The sequence below is a fragment of the Mytilus edulis genome, chromosome 2 (assembly GCF_963676685.1).
Source record: "Mytilus edulis chromosome 2, xbMytEdul2.2, whole genome shotgun sequence".
In the NCBI taxonomy this organism is placed as follows: domain Eukaryota; kingdom Metazoa; phylum Mollusca; class Bivalvia; order Mytilida; family Mytilidae; genus Mytilus; species Mytilus edulis.
In genome coordinates this window covers 31333202-31356343 of record NC_092345.1, presented here as the reverse complement: position 1 = coordinate 31356343, position 23142 = coordinate 31333202, and the positions used below count along the sequence as shown (strand labels likewise).

Genomic DNA, 23142 nt, shown 5'->3' with positions numbered 1-23142 from the left:
CTAATGAAACTCCGCAGATGAAGAAATGCGAACACTAAAGTTTTATTTTGATTCGGTTCACATAACAAGGACTATCAGAAGTCCCGATTACTTTCCTAGTCTAGTAATGGACTTCTGGTACTGTATTTATACCATGGTTCTTACGAGTTAATATATATATATTTAAACAAACGAATCCGAACGGGATGAGTTTGTTTAAATATGTTAATGAGTAAGACACTTGGTATATTAAATTTGTAATACAAATAAAATGAGTGACAGCTTGAAGACCTTGAAATGATATTGGAAATTGATCACGTAACAGTTTTATCCACTGAAATAAAAGCTCGTACAAGTCACTTTTGGGCCTCTTGTATAACACCATTAAAAATCTTTTTATCGGGATATACTGGGACTTAGTCTATTATAGTTAGTATAATAGTCCCAGGGATATATCAGTTTGTTTTTGGGATATTATAAAGGTTCTTGTATTTCTCGGGAAATCGTGGTACCCCTCTTGTATGATCTTCTGCGTATTTCATTAAAATAGCGTCCCAGAACTTGCAGAAAGTAAAAAAAATGTCGCATTTTTTGCACCCCTTGTATGATGACCCCTATGATCGTATGCGCAGGTAATTTCATTATATCATCAAAAAATAAACAAAAATGTCGAATTCCAGCGACATGGATTAAATAATTATTCTAATAACTCTCGGGTGGGGGAGGCACTTCAATCTTTTTTTTTGGTAGGGGTGAGCAGCTGAGACACCAGTACCCCACCCTATTCATATATTTTGTTTGTCAAAAATATATACCTTTTCATATATCAATTACCAAAAAAAAAACCCAGACCTATAGATATATTTGAATATTTTTCGTCTTCTGGAACATTAGTATCTATAGACAAGGATTTGTAGAGTTAAATCCTTGGTATAGAGAATTGTTTTCCCCATGGGTCCCGCTAATCATTGTGTTTATGTTTATAGGCAACGCGATCCTAATAATCACACCTTGTTTTTCCAATAAATTCGTCACATCTTAAACACTTTCCTCTATGCTACCCTTTTATATCTTTCATTAGGAAGAAATTTCAATTTAACTAAGACAATAAAATATGTTTGATCAGATAAATGTATTAATCAACACCCCAAACAGTATTATATTTTTATTGGCAAACTGATGAAAAGTTACATTGCCGTTCCCTTTTTAAGGATGTTGACACTTTGGAATGTCTTTCAATAATTATTAACATGTTCTCAAATCATGTTTCATGTATACAAAGCTTTGAATGTTAATAAGGTGCAAATGTCAAAATGGTCGGATTTATAGCATCTATAACTAGTACATTGTAGTATCAGCAGAAATACCTCATTGGAATAAATAGAGATTAATTGGTTTGACAAATAGCTGATGCATTTACGACTGTAGTTTAACCGCATCAAAAATAAATACTGACATCTGATTAGTTTCAGATACCTATGATATAATCAAGCAAGTGATAATATCAACTTTTCAGTGGTATATTTAATCTGAATTTCCCACCCTTTTCATATGAGACAATATCTGAAAAAGTCTAATTTTTGGAAATAAGAAAAAACAAAATTTTTGTTTTTAGACCCAGTATTTTAATAGCACAAATCGAAGAACACACATTGGGGATCTAGGAACTGTTGTCTGTAATTCAAACAATTGTTTAATAAGGAAACAATGGCTATTTTAAAAATGTTACAAAACAAATCCAGTTCTTTCCTGTTACCAAAGTGAATCAATTTTAAAAAGTTTCTAATGGGAATAAGGAATAAGTTTAAGACAATATTTGTGGTTTACTAGTATATCCTGCAATAGTTTATCAAATGCCCGCCTTTCCAACTATTTCTTTGTACTAATGCATTCAGGAAATGATGCTCTTCACAATACATAATGGGAAAATAACTCTTGGTCTTGTAAACGTTTCCACAGGTAAAAAAAACCCAGTGGTAACAGGAGGGAAATCACCCCTGGGGACAATTTTTTTTTCTCTTAAAATTTGCAAAATTTTGTTACATGCTATAGTTATAATATAAAAAGACAAATTAGGGGCAAGTTTATAATATAATATATCATATATGTGAGAATCGGACGCCTGTTTAATTAATTTGGATATTATTTGAATGATTTAGTTTTAAAAAAAACACAGGGGACAACATGATTTTAGGGGGGGTTGAACATTTAAATTACAATATTTTATTGGAAGAAATATAAGAATGAGTGTTTAATTGGCAGGCCATGGTGCATTATATAATTTAGTTTATACTGAAACTTAAAATTTTCAAAAAAGATGGTTGAATAAAAAAATAATTGCTGGTGAAGTGCGGGACATGGAAATTAGACTTTTTCAGATATTGTCTCATATATCATAAAGCATGAAATAGTGACTTACTCCAGCGGCTCATCCCTACCACTCATTACATAGGAAGTGCGCCCCCTCCCCCAGTCTAATAACGGTAAAAAAAAAAATTTTGGTTGGTTTTCATACCGTGAAATTAATCATAATTTACTGGTTGTTCATCTCATTGAAATGCATATTTATACATTAAAAGTGTTTGTACAAATAGCTTTTCTCTCGTTATTTTATTAATTCGATTATACTGAAGATTATTTATTAAGACACAATTTTAATGATAAAAACTAAACAGTGGCGGATCCAAGGAGCGTAGATTGTGGACGCCCCCTATTCGATCGCAAAAAGATTTACATTTTATTTATTTTCAGAACTGAAAGAAACAATTCTAGCATTTTTTTCCAAAATTAAGGAAACTGGTAATAATCCTATATAGTTATATAGAAAAAGGTTTCTTAAGGTAGTTCAGGGGTATAGAAAAAAATGACAGAATTTTCTTATACTTTGTGAAATTTAACTTTGAAGTATTGTAAATGAAAAAATGCAAAAAAAATTGGGGGTCACCGGCCATCTAAGAGATATTTTGACCTCTGAAAATGAGTGCAAATAGGTTATATGGAAATATAGGGAAAATGGACAAAAAAACAATTTGATTGAATTTTCAAAGCAAAATAAATGACAGAAGTTGCTCATTTTTTCATACTGTAAAGCTTGATGTCTCTATTTTATAAAATTGAAATAAAATTTGGGGGTCACAGGCCATCCAAGAGATTTTTTGACCTATGAAAATGAGTGCAAATAGGCTAAATATAGGGAAAACAGGCATAAAATATCTTTGATTGAATTTTCAGAGCAAAATAAATGACAGAAGTTGCTCATTTTTTCATACTGTAAAGCTTGATGTCTCTATTTTATAAAATTGAAATAAAATTTGGGGGTCACCGGCCATCCAAGAGATTTTTTGACCTATGAAAATGAGTGCAAATAGGCTAAATATAGGGAAAACATGCATAAAATATCTTTGATTGAATTTTCAGAGCAAAATAAATGACAGAAGTTGCTCATTTTTTCATACTGTAAAGCTTGATGTCTCTATTTTATAAAATTGAAATAAAATTTAGGGGTCACCGGCCATCCAAGAGATTTTTTGATCTATGAAAATGGGTGCAAATAGGCTAAATATAGGGAAAACAGGCATAAAATATCTTTGATTGAATTTTCAGAGTAAAATAAATGACAGAAGTTGCTTATTTTTTTATACTGTAAAGCTTGATGTCTCTATTTTATAAAATTGAAATAAAATTTAGGGGTCACCGGCCATCCAAGAGATTGTTTTACCTCTGAAAATGAGTGCAAATAGGCTAAATATAGGGAAAACAGTCATAAAATATCTTTGACTGAATTTTCAGAGCAAAATAAATGACAGAAGTTGCTCATTATTTCATACTGTAAAGCTTGATGTCTCTATTTTATTAAATTGAAATAAAATTTGCGGGTCATCCGTCATCCAAGAGATTTTTTTAGCAAAATAAATGACAGAAGTTGTTCATTGTGCAACGAGGGGTTTACCTCTGCGGTTGTATAAAGCTGCGTCCTGCGAAGCATCTGGTTATTATTGTGCTTAATAAACCATATTTGTGACAACATATGAAAAGTGTGAGCTGACAGTCTGCTAAGTTTTTATCCATAAGTCTCATTCTGACTTTCTATCTGAAAGGTTTTTATGTGTCAATATTTGTGTTTCAATATAAAAGGAAGATGTGGTATGATAATTGATTGTTAATGAGGCAACTCTCCGCAATAGACCAAAAGACACAGAAGTTAACAGCTACAGATCAAAAGCGGTTATTGCATAGCCCTTCAATTACTAATGAAAAACAAGTCAAATGAGAAAACTGAAGGCATATTGATGTACAAAATGATGAACAAAAAAAAAAATGTGACACAACAAAAGACAACCACTATCTGAATTACAGGTTCATGACTTGGGACAGGCACATACATAATGTTGTGGGGTTAATGTTTGAAGGTGACAACCCTTCCCCTTAACCTGGGACAGTGGTGTAAATTGGTACAACATAGGGGTTTTATCAATTTGTATTATTTATTTTTGAACTCTAAATCTAGCGAAAAGTAGATTATCACAGATAAATTTGCAGAATGAGTTGTATGAATAGTCGGGACCCTTGTCTTACAAACTTTATGGAGCAAGAAAAATGTGATGAGATTTGTATGTACATAAAGTCTGTCATAAAATTAAAGATTTCAGTATATTCGCATTTTACAATATTTTTTGTAACTGCTGTGTTATTTTTCTTTTCTACTGTAAGATAGAAAAGAAAAGTAAGTGGTTCAAATATACATGTATGCCTCTTGAGACTAAAATTACATGCAATAAAAATCAGCCCCCAAAAAAGCAAATTTTAATAACTACAGCAGTAGTATGCATTTTCGTGGCATGATTTATTGCCTTTTGTTATAAAATGAAAACAAACGAAGATCTTGACCTTTTACGGTTTTCAGTTTCCTATGTATTTCAGAGTCGGATACCTTTAAAAAATCAAAAAATAAAGGATGGAGCTTCAGCCATGGAATAACATGAAAATGAATCTGTTGTACCATAGCTAAGCTCCGCCTTCTTTCCTTTGGATTCTAGTTGAGTTGCATATTTAGTTAGCAAAGTATAGTACAACATCAAATATCAGATAATAGACCATGGTTTTCCATCAACACTTTTTGAGCAAATAATTTATTTAAAACATCAAAGGAAAAATCCAATTTATGTTACAATAATAATTGTATATCATGTTATACAATTATGATGTATCATTCCATATAAACTTGATAAACATTACACAATCTAACAAGATCAATAATACAAAGCTTCGAAATAAAGTCTGCATACCTGCCAACAGTCACTATTTGCGGGTGATTTACCAGTGGCGGATCCAGGGGGGGGGGGGGGTTCCGGGGGTGCGCACCCCCCCTTTATTTTTGCCGATCAATGCATTTGTATCGGGACATATGTTTGCACCCCCCCCCCCCCCCCCTTTGCCCTGGGTTAGCACCCCCCTTTCGAAAATTCCTGCATCCGCCCCTGTTTACCCCATGAAGGCTCCCAATTTGAACTTTAGAAAGAACAATTTTGTCCACAATTTAAACAAAACAATTAATTTTACAATGACTGTAGGCTTATAAAAGTATGAAGAAGCAAAAAAACAACATTAAAATGTACTTGCAGGCCCCCTTGAAGGTTTTTTTTAGGACTATGACAGCCATCTTGTACACAAAACCCCCATGTGCATTTTGAAAAGTTGGCAGGTATGAGTCTGCCTAATTTAAAAATCTCTTAAGCTGTTAAGGGTATACGTCGATAAGATATTTCATTCTTGGACAATATTATTTGAATCATATTGCATGTACCAGTCACAAGTTTAGTTTTTTTAGAAAAAAAATGACATGCACTCAGTGTTTTATCCGCTTTATAAGTGTGATTTCTTCAAGTCTAGTGATTATCAGTTGGTAAACCGTATATTTTCATACTGACTTTAAACTGCTTGTTTAATTTATTGATTGTTTTTGAATATTATGAAGTTTAATGAAATCGACATTTGTATCAAATTGTGATTCATCAAATGTGAAATCAAATCATCAGTGAAAAAAAATAGTACAGTAGTTCAGTTCATTTCAGTTTCTTGTGTATTCCTCCATTAATTGTGGAGCACTATCCAAAGGATATAATTTTAGCAAATATATATACACCTTAAAACATAAGGAAACATTGATATCCTAAAACTTTTAAAAAAAGAGACCTTATTTAAGGTTCAGTACAGATCGACGTATTCCGTATTCATTTCGTATCCGTTTTAGTTTCGTATTTTATGTTGTTGACCTATATGTTTTGGCGTCTACCGCTCAATTCAAATGTAAACAACTCTTACAAGTTATACTCTAAAGGATGGATTTAAACTTTATAACAGATTACCTAACGTCAATCGATGCAGATGTCATTCTTCCACTCGGCATTATTTTGTTTTTGCTCGTAGTACCATGGGGTCCAGAAATTTGGCAGAACTTTTTCACTTTTATGTTTGCAGTAAAAGGTTTCGCTTTACTCATATATCCAGAAGTAGTTGCAGGATATTTGGTAATATTTTACAAATGCTAACTAACAAAAGTTACTGGCCCTATTAAATTGCAGAGTCGGATTCGGGGGTGGTGAAAAAAAAATGGGGTGTTCATGCCCCCCCTTTTTGTGGGGAAAATTGCTGTAATGGTAATAGGTTGATTAAAATTTTAGGGCAGCATTGCAGCATGACTGGAGCAGTCCCACTGTTATGAACATTTCTGGATCCGCCTCTGTATTATTTTCATATATAAGATAAACTGATTAGCCAAGATATATGTGTACATACTTATTATGTTACATGTACCTGTCCTGATTCAGTTATTGTGATAAGTAAGATTTCTACAGGTCATATACAAATGTACCACCTTAAGCATTTAAGCTTTGATGAGTACTAATTGGTGACATGTAATTGCTTCTGACTTCCTGTGCAGCATTTTGTTAAAAGACGGTAATACCTTGTTGAGGTATATAGTTCATAGACGTTTATTCATGTTTCCCTACTTACTGAAATTAGGCCAACCTTAAAAATAGGTTTGTTTGCTGTTTTCCGACTGTACCTTCAGACTGAAGGGTCGGTAGGTAGGAAAAATATTTTATTTTATCAGCCAAAATACAGTTTAAACAAGCAGTTACACTAAACCAAGTTTCTTGTGAAGAAAAAAACATTTTAAAACAACAAACACTGGACATGCTGAAAACCAACATCAAATGAACAGGCATTTTCAGACAAAAAAACTTTTTAATCAAAACTGAAACTTTAACATAGTGTCTTTATCTAATTTATGACATAAAATATGATATAATTATTAAATACTGGAACACTTATAAACAAGGAATGTCATTATGACTAGGTCGAACTGTTTTAAAGAAATATATTCAGACATGTATGCTTCTTGACTAGAATGTTTTCATGAGAAGAGTATCTTCATCAGAAAAATGTATATATTATAGATTTATAAGACAATTATTAAAGAGTGTATTTTTAATAGAAAAAAATAACCATTGAATCTTCCTCAATTGAAAAAAAGGCAACTTGAAAAAAAAGTATTAAGACATCCGACTGTTTTCATATTTCTAACAATATATGTGATAAGGTTATATTTTTGCCAGGCCTTAATGAAAACCAAAGAAATCTAAAGTTTGGGGTGAAATCCATAGCACCCAATTAAAAGTAAATGGTCTGTACTGAAATGTTTTTAATGCATAAAAAAAATTGGCAGCATACATGTAGCTCCTAAGGACATGTTTTAATTGAATTCACACAGGCCACACAGTTTGGGTATATTTATTATTGTAAGAAAGAGAATTATTGCAATGAGTGGGGCAGCCCCCCTTATTTTAAAGGAGCATACTCATTACAATCGAAGATAGATTTAATATAGAGAGAGTATATTTTTTTTTAAGCTAACCATTCATTTTCTCTACATCTTTGTGTAGTTAGGGTTGCTTCTTATTGATTTGGCATGATCTATATCCATTAACATTTCAAATGAGCCCTTCCTCCGTACAGGCGTGTTTACAGATATCCATGAAGATTTAAGTCACGAAGGAGTGGTTTCATCTTTGTCGTCTTCACAACGATTTGTAGAAAATATGCCATACTTCAAGCTGCTGTCGAATTATTTAACCACTGAAATTGGTTCCATAAAGTCAGGCTCCACAGATTCTGAACCCGATTTGTTTTAGACAGAATGGTTATCGTGTCAGTTATGAATATCTCCTGCATCATCGTCAATGATATCATCACACATCATTACATGTGCCTGAATCTGTATAAACAGTTTACTAATAAACTTTTTTGTTTGTTATTTGTCTTAAAATTGACACGAGACGACAGCGTAAAGTACACCTCCGTGACTTCATGGATACCTGTAAACAATTTCCATGTGCTTATCATTAAATGGTCACATGAACGCTTGACGGGAAGCTAAGAAAAACCGAACTTGAAATGCGTAATTGACCCAGACTTTAAATAATTTCTGGAAAGGGCCCAAAGTTCCGGATCGCGTCAATAGAGGTATTAAAAAAAATTTCTTCAAATTTAAAGCAATAAAATTTTCACAGTCGGGAGGATTTTCAAGGGTCGGTCGGTAAACTGTAAACAAACAATATTTTAATTTAAGCCTTATAATTTAATTTAATATAGATTTTATTGTCAACCATGTCAAAGGCTGAAAGCTAGTTGACATTAAGAAGCAAAAAACAATATTAAAGAGATGAAACAGCAGAGTTTTTAAGTGGGAAAATGACAGGTTACCTAAGGATATGTGTTTCTATAAACAAGGTTCAGAATGAGGTTTCTGAAGCATTTATATAATTAAATGTCTTTAATAATAATACATTGTAAGAGGTCATTAAAGCTTGGTATGGTATCTACATGATATATGCAACAAAAAGGTCTTGAATAACTCTCAAAAAAGTATGATGAAATCTGTGTTATACATTAATCAGTTTATCTTACAAATATTGTTTGTTAAATTGTGGATTATATAAAAAAGAAGATGTGGTATGATTGCCAATGAGACAACTCTCCACAAGACACCAAAATGACACAGAAATTAACAACTATAGGTCCCTGTACCGCCTTCAACAGTGAGCAAAGCCCATACCGCATAGTAAGCTTTAAAAGGCCCAGAAATGTCAATGTAAAACAGGCACATACATACATAATGTGGCGGGGTTAAATATATACATGTACGTGTATTTTAATTGATCATTAATGCTTATTTCAAACATAAAACATTCAAATTATAAACAGGCTTCACCAAAAACTTTTTCAACTACTAGTCCGAAGACCAATATTCTGACGTTTTTCTTATTGGTCCAAACAAAGTTTTGCAATAACTTACTATTCTGAATGAAATTTTACTAGTCTCGGGCATCGGACTAGTGGCTAATCGTGCAGACTGATAAATGATGATTTTTCAGGATTTTTGTGCAGCATCTGTTGCATTCAGCACTGTAGATACATGTAAAGTATTAGTATGTACATTTTTCAGGTCAATTTATACATTTTCTGAAAAACAATGCTAACAACATATATCATGTATATATATATATATATTTCAGATTCAAAACAAGGTTGATGCCCTCCATCTCCAAGAAATTAGATGCTTGGGTATAATTCTGCTTGCTGATGCTCTGTCACATATTTTAACCAGAAAGTCCAGTGACCCAACAGTGAAAACATCTCTACTTTGGTCCAGGACATTGGTAAGTCTATGAAACAAATTCCACAGCTGTGACTCATAGATGAAGACAAAATAGCTTTGATAACAGGCAGAGGGTAAACATTAGTAAACAGAGCTGAAGTACAAGCAAAATCATACAGTATCAAAAAAATGCCAGCAACTATTGACAATGATTGAAAGCTAGCTCAAAGTACATGATTTGCTGATTGAGATAAAATGCCATCCAACACTTCATATGTCTAATACTTGTTGCTGAACATGTCCTTTATAGTTGATTTCATATACATTTCATATATTTTGTTTGTTTGTTTATTTTGTATTTGTATTTTGTAAATGTCAGCTTGTATCATTTCTGTATAAGAATTTACACCAATAAAATTATTTGATTTGATTTATACAGAAGCAACATCCTGAACAGACAGAATATTGCCAAAAGTAGATGAAAAATAGTATGAATCCATATTTTATAACCAAGCTAAATATGATTTAGTGTACATGTAAATTCATTTATGTACCGGTAACTTGCCAAAATGTCTCTCAAGTTAAGAATTTGAAATTTTGACTTTAATGGTTCAGAAAATACTTAATAGTCACATCCTTACATTTGTAATTTCAGAACCTTTTTGAAATATATAAATAAAAAATATTTTTCCATAACCATGCTAACAAAAGAATGTGCAAAAAAAAAGTTTACCAGGGCATTAATTTAATTTAATAAAAAACATTGTAAATTGATTAAAATTTAGCTTATGAAGTTCAGAACAAATGTGAATGACTGTTTTGTATTTTTAACAGTACTTTGCTACCTTATCAATGTTGATGTACTTCACAATGAAAGCAGCACCAGATAACAAGAAGAATAACTTAAATTTGAAGGTAAGAACTATAAAGCTATGTAATGTTGTATGAGAGGCAGTATGATTGCAAATGAGACAATTATCCATCAAATTTCAAATATTGAGGGGATGAAAGCAATTATAGGCAACCTTATGGCCTTCAACAATGACAAACACCCATACCATAAACAGTCAAGTGTACTTGTATAAGTTATTTATATCTATTTGAAGAAGTAAATGATAATATACTGTGTATCTTATACATGTATGTAAGTAGATTTGTTATACACTGTATTCATATTTTCTGATAAGGTTTGAATAATCTCCCCTTAGTTTTCTTTATAATCCCTGAAATTCTCAAGTTTTGGGATGGAAAAACATGCCTTAAACATATTTCTCTGTTAAGCTCATAATTTTTTTTATAGAGTTCATTGTTTCATATCAATAATCATGATAATTCACGGATTTGGCTATACTTTTTGGACCTTTTGGATTATAGCTCTTCATCTTTTATATAAGCTTTGGATTTCAAATATTTTGGCCACGAGCATCACTGAAGAGACATGTATTGTCGAAATGCGCATCTGGTGCAAGAAAATTGATACCGTTAATTTTATTCCAGAAAGAAACTAATTGTGCAAAGATATTTAGGTACTTGAGCAAGGCCTTCTATAATTGCCTCTTGGAATCTTGTAAATGAGAAGTGTTTTGAAAATACATGTAACAACTGTACATAACAGACAAATGAAATTTGCATTGTCCATAACTTAAATCATGTAAATGATAAGTAAAGACATCTGCAAAGGAGAGACAAATAAATGTTCTATTGGAGAATAGAAGTCCTGTGAATTTCAAGAAAAGAAGATAGTACAAAATGACTTTTTTACTTGTTTAAGTAAAACAATCTTAATGTCTAAGGGTCATACTAAGCCATTAAAATAATTTACCTATACAAGTAACTAAGATGCACTTGTATAAGTACATGTATCTTACAAATTTACTTGTATATAAGTACATGTATACTTATATTTGCTTCTTTAAGTGAATTAGAATAACATGTACAAGTAGTACTCCTGTCTGATATAGTCAACTATAAAATGGCCTGAACAAGAAAAATATAAAACAATTCTAACGAGAAACCTAACAACCTGTTTAAATTTATAACAAAACGATTTATAATCTTTTGCTTGCATCTTATAATTTGTACCCATAATCTTCATACCGGTTTATCATGAGTATTCATAATCATGTGAAAATGAAAAAAATCATAGCATTAAAACTTTTACTTTTATAAATATGATATATTACATCCATAATATTAAAATTATTTTATACTTCATACACTTTGATCCCACCTACCATGTCCACTATTTTCAGTTGTATCAAGTGTCATGGCCTGCTACAGTATTGTTTCTTTGTGGATATTTATACTACTCCTTAGCAGAATCAGATTGGGGAGGATATTCAGAACAAAGCAAAACATGGAGAAATGTCAACATAAGGTTGGATTTCCTTATTTGGTTCCTCCATGGTATATTGTCCTTTGTTTTCCCACACATCCAATGTAAATTCCAGGTAAGATTACATATCTACATGTTTATTTTCTGTTTTTGATGCATTCAAATTGGTACCATTTTATATGTAAAATTGGTACCATTTATGTAGATAAACTCTTTGTAAATACCAGATTGAAATTTTGTATTTGTGTCGGACGTGCGTTTCATCCACAAAAGACTCATCAGGGACACTCGAATTAAAAAAAGTTAAAAAGGCCAAATAAAGTGCAAAGTTGAATAGAACAAGTACGGTAGTTTTTATTTGTTATAAGCATTTACTTACGTTAAAGAAATTTGTTGTTCCTTAAAAAAATTGAGAATGGAAATGGGGAATTAGTCAAAGAGACAACAACCCGACCATAGAGCAGACAACAGCAGAAGGTCACCAACAGGTTTTCAGTGCAACGGGAAATTCTCGCACCCGGAGGTGTCCTTCAGCTGGCATGTAATGCATTATCATTCAAAGTAACACTACATAGTACACATACTTTTACATGATCATAAATGCATAAAAACTACCAAACCATGTATACACTATAAACTCATATTTTTTTGGGGGTCATCTGTATTACCTATACTTTTTATCTGAGTCACTGAAGGCCAAAGTAGGATCTGTCCGTCTGTCTGAAAGAAATCTTTCCTCAAACTTGTCTTGACTTCTTTGAAAAGGATTGAAATGATTTTTGGTATGCAGTTTTATAATGTTGAGCTGTATTAATAATATCTGCCCTGTATCTGTATCCTGTTTGCTAATAGCTTGAATTTAACAACACTCATTGCACAATTAAAATTTTTGTCAGAGTTTTCTAGTAATTTTAATATTTAGTCTGCACCAACTCTCATATTTTTTTATTAAGTGAAACTAGTTTTTACATGAACATGTATTATCTAAAGAAAGTTTTAGTCACTGTCATGTAATCATGAACATGAAGTTTCTATGAAATGATTTGTTATTCCTGAAATTTGCCTCAGAGTTTTGTAACAGAAAGTTATCTTTTGTTAGACTACCCTGACTGTTCTGGACACTGCTCATGGTTTCTTGGCCCGTGGACTTGGAGCTAGTTTCCTAATGTTAGCCATTACAGCAGGTCGCAGCGTCAACTTCCTGCGAGAGGAAGACAAGAAGTCCATACTGCTATCTCATGGTGTTGTATGTATATATATTTATTTTTGTTTTAATTTACATTTTTTTTTACATACAATGTATGAAGAAAAACATTAAATATCATGTATCTTGTCAGAACTTTGAAAAGTTTACCGTACTGAAAAAACATAAGAAAATTGTTAAAAAAGCTATTATTTGTATGCTCTAGAACTTTAGTTTAAGTGAATAGTAATCTATGAAATTTTGACACAAGGTTTATGACCACAAAAGGACGGTTGGGATTGATTTTGGGAGTTTTGGTTGCAACAGTTTAGAAATTAAGGGCCAAAAAAGGGCCCAAATAAGCATTATTCTTGGTTTTCGCACAATAACTTTAGTATAAGTAAATAGAAATGAAATTTAAACACAAGGTTTATGACCACAAAAGGAAGGTTGGGATTGATTTTTGGAGATGAGGTCACAACAGTTTATGAATTAGGGGCCAAAAAGGGGCCCAAATAAGCATTTTCTTGGTTTTCGCACTATAACTTTAGTTTAAGTGAATAGTAATCTATGAAATTTTGACACAAGGTTTATGACCACAAAAGGACGGTTGGGATTGATTTTGGGAGTTTTGGTTCCAACAGTTTAGGAATTAAGGGCCAAAAAAGGGCCCAAATAAGCATTATTCTTGGTTTTCGCACAATAACTTTAGTATAAGTAAATAGAAATCAATGAAATTTAAACACAAGGTTTATGACCACAAAAGGAAGGTTGGGATTGATTTTTGGAGTTGAGGTCACAACAGATTATGAATTAGGGGCCAAAAAGGGGCCCAAATAAGCATTATTTTTGGTTTTTGCACCATAACTTTAGTATAAGTAAATAGAAATCTATGATATTTAAACACAAGGTTTATGACCATAAAACGAAGGTTGGGTTTGATTTTGGTAGTTTTGGTCCCAACAGTTTAGGAATAAAAGGCCCAAAGGGTCCAAAATTGAACTTTGTGTGATTTCATCAAAAATTGAATAATTGGGGTTCTTTGATATGCCGAATCTAACTATGTATGTATATTCTTAATTTTTGGTCCCGTTTACAAATTGGTCTACAATAAGGTCCAAAATTAAACTTAGTTTGATTTTAACAAAAATTGAATCTTTGGGGTTCTTTGATATGGTGAATTTAAAAATTTACTTAGATTTTTAACCGGATTTTTGTGACAAAAATGTCGGTTATTGATTTGGGGATGTACGGCGGGCGGTCGGTCGGGCGGGCGGGCGGGCGGGCGGCAATCAAATGTTGTCCGTGCATTACCTCATGAACCGTTCAACCAAAGCTTTTAAAATTTTAATATGTTGTTACTGACAACTAAATAAAGGTCAAGTTCAATAATGGCGATTTTGACTTTTACCGTTCAGGAGTTATGGTTCTTGAAAGATTGAAAAATGGAGTTTCCAGTCGTGTCCGTGCATTTACGCATGAACGTTTCTACCTAAGCTTCCCAAATTTTAATATGTTGTTACTGATGACAAAATGGAGGTCAAGTTCAATAATGACGATTTTGACTTTTACCGTTCAGGAGTTATGGTTCTTGAAAGATTGAAAAATGGTGTTTCCAGTCGTGTCCGTGCATTTTTATATGTTGTTACTGATGGCAAATTAGAGGTCAAGTTCAATAATGACGATTTTGACTTTTACCGTTCAGGAGTTATGGTTCTTGAAAGATTGTGAAATGGCGTTTCCATTCAAGTTGTTGCATTTACTCATGAACCATTCAATCTAAGCTTTTCAAATTTTAAGATGTTGATACTGATGACAAAATGGAGGTCAAATTTGATATTGACGATTTTCACTTTCACCATTCATCAGTAATGGTTCTTGTGATATTGCCAGGACACAAATAAATATTAATAAATCCGGTTTGCTGTCGTTGTGACAGCCTCTTGTTAATTATTGGCCTAGTTTTCAAGTTGGTCCAAATGGGGGTCCAAAATTAAACTTTGTTTGATTTCATCAAAAATTGAATAAATGGGTTCTTTGATATGCCAAATCTAACTGTGTATGTAGATTCTTAATTTTTGGTCCAGTATTCAAATTAAGGTCCAAAGGGTCCAAAATTAAACTAAGTTTGATTTTAACAAAAATTAAATTCTTGGGCTTATTTGATATGCTTTATCTGAACATGTACTTTGATTTTTGATTATGGGCCCAGTTTTCAAGTTGGTCCAAATCAGGATTCAATATCAAGTATTGTGCAATAGCAAGAAATTTTCAATTGCACAGTATTGCACAATAGCAAGAAATATCTAATTGCACAATATTGTGCAATAGCAATTAATTTTCAATTGGAGTTATCTTTCTTTGTATAGAATAGTAGTTGATAATATATGTTGGAAATTTGCCAGACATGACTATGATGTCATTTTCTATTTTTATTTGCCAATAACTTTATGTAAATAACTTCATTGGAAATTTGCCAATATAAAATGTTGCTGATGAAGCTTTTTTTCCTTATCTTATCTAAAATGTTTTTAGTTAATGTATGTTGGACATTTGCCAGACATGACTATGATGTCATTTTCTATTTTTATTTGCCAATAACTTTATGTAAATAACTTCATTGGAAATTTGCCAATATTAAATGTTGCTGATGAAGTTTTTTTTTATTGTTTTATACAATAAACAATGTATATTAACTTTTACTACCAACCAATCTTTACCATTCAGTGATAACAAGCACTTTATTTTACATTTTAATATTTTATGATGTATTTAAAAGAGTAGTTATTGTTGCAAACTCCATTAGAAATTTGAATTGATATCAGTTTTGGAAAAAGGGAAATGGGGATGTGAAAAAAAAGGGGGGGAGGGGGTTAAATTTTTCTCATTTCAGATTTCATAAATAAAAAGAAAATTTCTTCAAACATTTTTTTTAGAGGATTAATATTCAACAGCATAGTGAATTGCTCAAAGGCAAAAAAAATGTTTTAAGTTCATTAGACCACATTCATTCTGCAGTGCTCTAGCTAGAAATCAAAAGGGGCAGGGTGCCAGTGGAGGGCAGGGCACTTTTTATGATAAGAAAAGGCACTGCTCATTTTTTTGTATACGTTTCTGTGTGTATCACGAGTTAACGAATCTCTTTTTTTTTTTTTACTGTAAATGTTGTTTTTTTAAAATAAAGATGCTTTTCAACTATAGTCTTTATTTCATTGTTTGTGTAGTTATGAATGATATAGTACATCTTCATCATCATATTATGTTTTTACAGTTTAACTTCACTCTACCCATTATCAAAGAATATGTGTTGTTTTTTTTATATCCATGTAGGAATTATAGCTTTTAATACATCATATCAGCTACAATTGAGAGCATTACTAATTTAATAATGTTTAGAACATGGATTGCTAAAAGTATAATTATCAAGTAGAAATTGCAATATATATTGTTTAATATGTTCAAAGACAGTTAATATCTTTAAGGTAACATTATTATGTTATTATATATTCAATTGGTAATTTATTCCTTTTTTAGCTCACCTGGCCTAAAAGGCCATGTGAGCTTTTCTCATCACTTGGCGTCCGTCGTCGTCGACGTCGTCGTCGTCGTCGTCGTCGTCGTCGTCTGTCGTCGTTAACAATTTTTCAAACATCTTCTCCTCTGAAACTACTGAATGGATTTGGTTAAAACTTAACATGATTGTTCCTTAGTATATCCTGCACAAAATGTGCGCTTCAATTTTTGATACGTCAAAAAACATGGCCGCCGTTACTTAAAATAGAACATAGGGGTCAAATGCAGTTTTTGGCTTATATCTCAAAAACGAAAGCATTTAGAGCAAATCTGACATGGGGTAAAAATGTTCATTAGGTCAAGATCTATCAGCCCTGAAATTTTCAGATGAATCAAACAAACCATTGTTGGGTTGCTGCCACTTAATTGGTAATTTTAAGGAAATTTTGCAGTTTTTGGTCATTATCTTGAATATTATTATAGATAAAGATAAACTGTAAACAGCAAAAAAGATCAGCAAAGTAAGATCTACAAATAAGTTAATATGACCAAAATTGTCAATTGACCCCTTAAGGGGTTATTGTCCTTTAATGACAATTTTTCACAATTTGTTCATCATATTTGCTAACTTTAAAAAATCTTCTCCTCTGAAACTACTGAATGGATTTGGTTAAAACTTAGCATGATTGTTCCTTAGATTATCCTGCACAAAGTGTGTGCTTTGATTTTTGATCCGTCAAAAAACATGGCCGCCGTTACTTAAAATAGAACATAGGGGTCAAGGGCAGTTTTTGGCTTATATCTCAAAAACGAATGCATTTAGAGCAAATCTGACATGGAGTAAAAATGTTCATTAGGTCAAGATCTATCAGCCATGAAATTTTCAGATGAATCAAACAAACCATTGTTGGGTTGCTGCCACTTAATTGGTAATTTTAAGGAAATTTTGCAGTTTTTGGTCATTATCTTGAATATTATTATAGATAAAGATAAACTGTAAACAGCAAAAAAGATCAGCAAAGTAAGATCTACAAATAAGTTAATTTGACCAAAATTGTCAATTGACCCCTTAAGGGGTTATTGTCCTTTAATGACAATTTTTCACAATTTGTTCATCATATTTGCTAACTTTAAAAAATCTTCTCCTCTGAAACTACTGAATGGATTTGGTTAAAACTTAGCATGGTTGTTCCTTAGATTATCCTGCACAAAGTGTGTGCTTTGATTTTTGATCCGTCAAAAAACATGGCCGCCGTTACTTAAAATAGAACATAGGGGTCAAATGCAGTTTTTGGCTTATATCTCAAAAACGAAAGCATTAAGAGCAAATCTGACATGGAGTAAAAATGTTCATTAGGTCAATATCTATCAGCCCTGAAATTTTCAGATGAATCAAACATCCAATTGTTGGGTTGCTGCCACTTAATTGGTAATTTTAAGGAAATTTTGCAATTTTTTATTCATTATCTTGAATATTATTATAGATAAAGATAAACTGTAAACAGCAAATATGATCAGCAAAGTAAGATCTACAAATAAGTCAATTTGACCAAAATTGTCAATTGACCTCTTTAGGAGTTATTGCCCTTTAAAGACTTTTTTCACAATTTGTTCACCATGTTGACTTACTTTAAAAAATCTTCTCTTATGAAACTGCTGTATCAATTTCAGCAAAACTTATGCTAAATGAGTTTCAGAGTTTCAGAGTATCTAGTATAAATTTTATATTTCATTTCCTTGTATGTCAAGAAACATAGCTCCTATGGCTAAAATAGAACATAGGAGAAAATGATTTTTTTTTGCTTTTGAAGAAAATAGGACGATTCAAAGAACATTTAAATAAATTGAAAAGCCAAAATAATCATTGATGAGAGATTAAACCAAAAAAATTCAGGTGAGCGATTCAGGCTCTTGAGAGCCTCTTGTTTGATACTAGATAATATTTTTAGAGCACAAATTTGTAATAAGCTAAAAAAGGGGAAGTAACTCCAAAATCAATTTCCAACACGTTTGGGTTAATTAAAAACTGTGCTTGTCGCTCACAAGTTGAGATGGAAGGCATAGTTTTATTTTGATGACTTAAATTCAATTCTAAAGTCATGAAAGTCTTCATTTATATACGCTCTTCCATTGCGACTTGGAGATCGAAAATGCCGACCCAAGCTAAACACACTCGCTGACACATCAAAAGTATGACAAAAAGATACATTGTCCTAATTAAATTACCTAGTTATTAACACCTTTGAAGTCTTTATCATTGTAATTGATTGTAATGACATGATTAACCTGGGGGCAATCACACAGGTGTCATATATGTAATTAACTTGGAGATCAGAAATCGATGAAACAAAATTTTACCAAAACGGCACAAGATAATTTTGGAAAAAGACGTCAGGGCAGAAGGGCGCGAATGAAGGCACCCGGGGCGCGGCTGAGGGCACCCAGGGCGCGGCGCCCTTCTATTTTGGGCTAGCGAGACCACTGATTCTGTGTGACGTGTCAGAAACCTATGCTGTGTCAACTATTTAATTTTAGATTTAAATAAGTTTGAAGAAGAAATCTTTAATTGATTTGTAAAATCTTGACATTTGTTTTGTGTAAAAAAAACCATGTAATGTCAAAAATTTGATCACAATCCAAATTCAGAGCTGTATCACGCTTGAATGTTTTGTCCATACTTGCCCCAACTGTTCAGGGTTCGACCTCTGCGGTCATATAAAGCTGCACCCTGCGGAGCACCTGGTTGACGTTTGCCACTGTCTGAAATTCAAGTACAATTGAATAAAGAGTTTTGGTGTATTTATTTTATGTTCATTTGAATGACAGTTTGTATTGATATAACCATCAGCAACAAAAATTTGTTTTAGTTCAATATATGTAAATACATGTATGATCATCCAGTTCAAAAAAAAAAATATAAAATGAAAATATTTTATCAACTCACCCTGAATATTGCGTGATTCCTTGTAAAAACAGACTGATGATAGCTTGTGTCTAATGGTTTCTGTATATCACCAGCAAGAATGTATTTTAACTGAATCATCTGGTACAGGGAGATAACCCCTGTTTTTAATTTCTTTTACAGGCTAATCTGCTGTTCCTGATGACCATGGCATTCTGTCAAATGTTCACCAAAGTTTTCTCTGAATGGCACTTGTACTATGGAATGAGTTTTGTAGCTTTGACAGCTGTAAATGCTTTCATTGGATGTGATATTCCAAACATGGCAATATCAGCAAAATTTCAAATTAGAAAATTCTTTTCAACAAAGGAAGATTAATCTTATTCAACTGCAGGTTTAAGATGCTACAAATGAATTATTTTGTGAATATTTTACAACATCGTCCTAATTATGGAATGTTTCTTGCTATTAGGAATGCCTACATAATTTTGAATGTTTTAACCAAATTTTTATTTTTTAATTAACAAATTTGATATTAGGTAGCAATTTCATACAGAAAAAAACTTCCATTTTATAAATTTTAAACACTTGTTCATGTAGATTTTGATTTTGTAGTTCTAGCAGCTCATATTCCAATTATAATGAGTTTTCCTTCTGTTGTCATCATATCTAAACTTATGAATCTTTTTGAAGTGGCGACATACCGATAAAAATTATGAATACAAAAAATTATTTTCAATAATTGGTATATATTATATGAATATATATATATATATGGAAAATTATACTTCGTTGTTAATTTGACAAGGTAGATTCATATGTTTTCACATGTTTTAGGAAAGTACAATGTATTACTCTTTTATTAGGTACAAAGTATGACTGAATTTTACAGTATATTGTGTTTACATTACAAATTTCATCTATTGAAACTCCTAAACTAAACATAATTCAAAATTTGACTCTTGCTTACAAACTTGATTGTAATGTCATTGTATTCTAACATATAAGGGAGATAATTATTTCACTTATGAAAGTCATATGCATTTGTATGTGTAGACACCATTGTGATTCAATGGGCCTCAGTTTCATGCTGCACCAGGCATAATTGTTTTTGAGATTCTTTATTCAGTTGTATACAAATGCAATATTAATGACATTTTCATGTAACATATCTTTGTATCATTTTTGAATCTCGCATTTTATATGTATATTTGTAAATATTATATTCTATATGTAACAGTGAATAAAATCTTCACGAATGCACATTTTAATCATCATTAGATTAGAGCAAATTATTCATCAACGTTTCCTTGTAAAGAAATGTATTTTAAGAATTGCAAATTTTTATCATAAAAGTACATTTATCTTTGGAAAGGAGCATTTATTTTTATTAATTGCTAACCGTTCCATGCACATGCTCAATTGTCTGTACCATGTCAGGAAGTTTGAAAATTCATCAACGGTTGTCACTTTGTATATCTGAATGTTGCTTTGTCCTTTATATGGCATTGGTGTTGGTAGTTGCAGATCATGGTTTAAATTATTTACAACTTTTTGCATTTTTGGGCTATGTAGAGATTTTGTTGGAAACCATATATTGAACTTTAAATGTATTTTGTTTATTTGGATCATTTGGTTGCTTTCCCATTAAAATTAAACACACAACTTCTTTCAATCAAATTTGATTTTGCAAAATACAGAAATACCAAAGTGAATTTGCTATGTAAAAAGTCACTTCAGGGGAGATAATTTGCTCAAATGAGTTTGTTTACATATACCTATAGAAAACTATTTTATTATTAAATTTAATTATATATCACAAATTTTGATCCATAATATTTATGATTTCTTTTAAATCAAGAATTACATTAAAGATTGATGATATTTATGGTTCTTTAAGGTTAGTACACAGGTTCAAGAAAGGACCTTATTGCTAATTTGGCAAAATAACAAGTTGAAATTACAAACTATGTGTATGATACTGGTTATCATAGGTATACACAACTATTTGTCCTAAATCATCTTGATAACCATTGAAATATTTTATGCATGTATATGATGTTTCTGGAAAGTTTTGGTTAGGTAGAAATGTACTGACAACATATTTTCATGATGCATGTAATAAAAATGATATGTACCTACAATTGGTATGTTTTACTTTTCCTTTTTTAAGCCAACCTGAACCAAAAGCTTTTATCATAACTGGCTTCATCATAAAGCATTTTTATAAAACTTCTTTACTCTGTAGCTATTTGGAAATTGTGACCAAATATCATATAAATCCTGATCATGATCCTAATTAAGTGTTGGAACAAGATGAGGATGGGTAAATCAGTTCCTCCTCCATTGCCTTTCTAAATAAACTACCTATACAGCTTTTTTTCTTTTTGTGTTGCTAGGTTGTTGTCTCTCTCTTTTCTTTTTATTCATATTACATTTACTGTAATTGAGTCACCTTTGTTATCCAAGCGATAAGATCCAGTAATTATTAGATATAAGAAGATGTGGTATGAGTGCCAATGAGACAACTCTCGTATCCAAGTCACAATTTGTAAAAGTAAAATTGTACTGTAAATCATTATAGGTCTTCAACAAGCTATAAAATGCCCTAAAAATTACTAGTGTAAAACCATTCAAACGTGTCTATACTATATTAAATAAACGAGAAACGAGAAAGACTTATGAACCACATCAATGAACATCAACTACTGAACATCAGATTATGGTTACATTGCAAAAAAATGTATGGAAAATTGAAAGTAAGACATTTTAAATCATCATGACTTTGTAATACAGTATATAAACTGTATAAACAAATGATCAAAAAGATCCGGAAAAATATTTTGAAAGATAAAACATGGAAAAGATACTTAGGTGGCATTCAAAAACCTGAATTTGAAAAAGACCATGGTAAAAAATGGGTGAAATAATAACAATATCCAAAACAAACACCAATCCCCAAAGTTATGCGACAGGAACACAACCAAAATCAGAATGTAGATTTAGGACTCCAGACTGGTTATCAGCTTCAGCAGATACATAAGTTTGTCTTAATGTACTGTATTTGAAGATAAGTGAGCATTTGTAGATGATTTGCTATACATATATTTGAATTTCAGGAATCACCTTACATACTGCACAGTACAACAGGTAATCTTGAACACCAAACCCAATTTTACTCCTTAAAAAAGACATACAAACCAACTTGAAGACGCATCAAGGATATACTATTGCCCATATAACATATTTTGACACAGCCTCAGGCATACAAAATGTGGTGAGCTATACCATTTGATTTTACTCACAAACCTCCCCACTGGTATATAAGGGACATTTATTATAGACAAAGAAACACACTAATCTAGTGCAGCTGCCAAGGAGGTTAGGCGCTAACTTGGATCTAGGAAAAAACACTCATAATGTGGAAAGCAGTGTAAAAATGGGCTGGCTACTACAGGAAGCTACATCTGTTTGTTGGGTACTGTGGCGTGCCATTCAAGAAATCAAAAGAAAAACAACTCTTCAAGCAGGTTTTGTGTAATATAAAATTTAATTGAAATCGACTAATT

At 31.8% G+C, this 23142-nt stretch overlaps 1 protein-coding gene across 1 annotated transcript; it reads left to right on the top strand.

The window, feature by feature from the left end:
- The first annotated feature begins 6233 nt into the window (after positions 1-6233).
- On the top strand, positions 6234-21717 carry LOC139511955 (uncharacterized). Its single transcript, XM_071299167.1, has 6 exons — positions 6234-6506; positions 9558-9701; positions 10475-10555; positions 11893-12090; positions 13075-13221; positions 19757-21717. The coding sequence occupies exons 1-6, from the start codon at positions 6318-6320 to the stop codon at positions 19949-19951; spliced, it is 954 nt and encodes a 317-aa protein (XP_071155268.1). The 5' UTR covers positions 6234-6317; the 3' UTR covers positions 19952-21717.
- The last annotated feature ends 1425 nt before the right edge of the window (positions 21718-23142 follow it).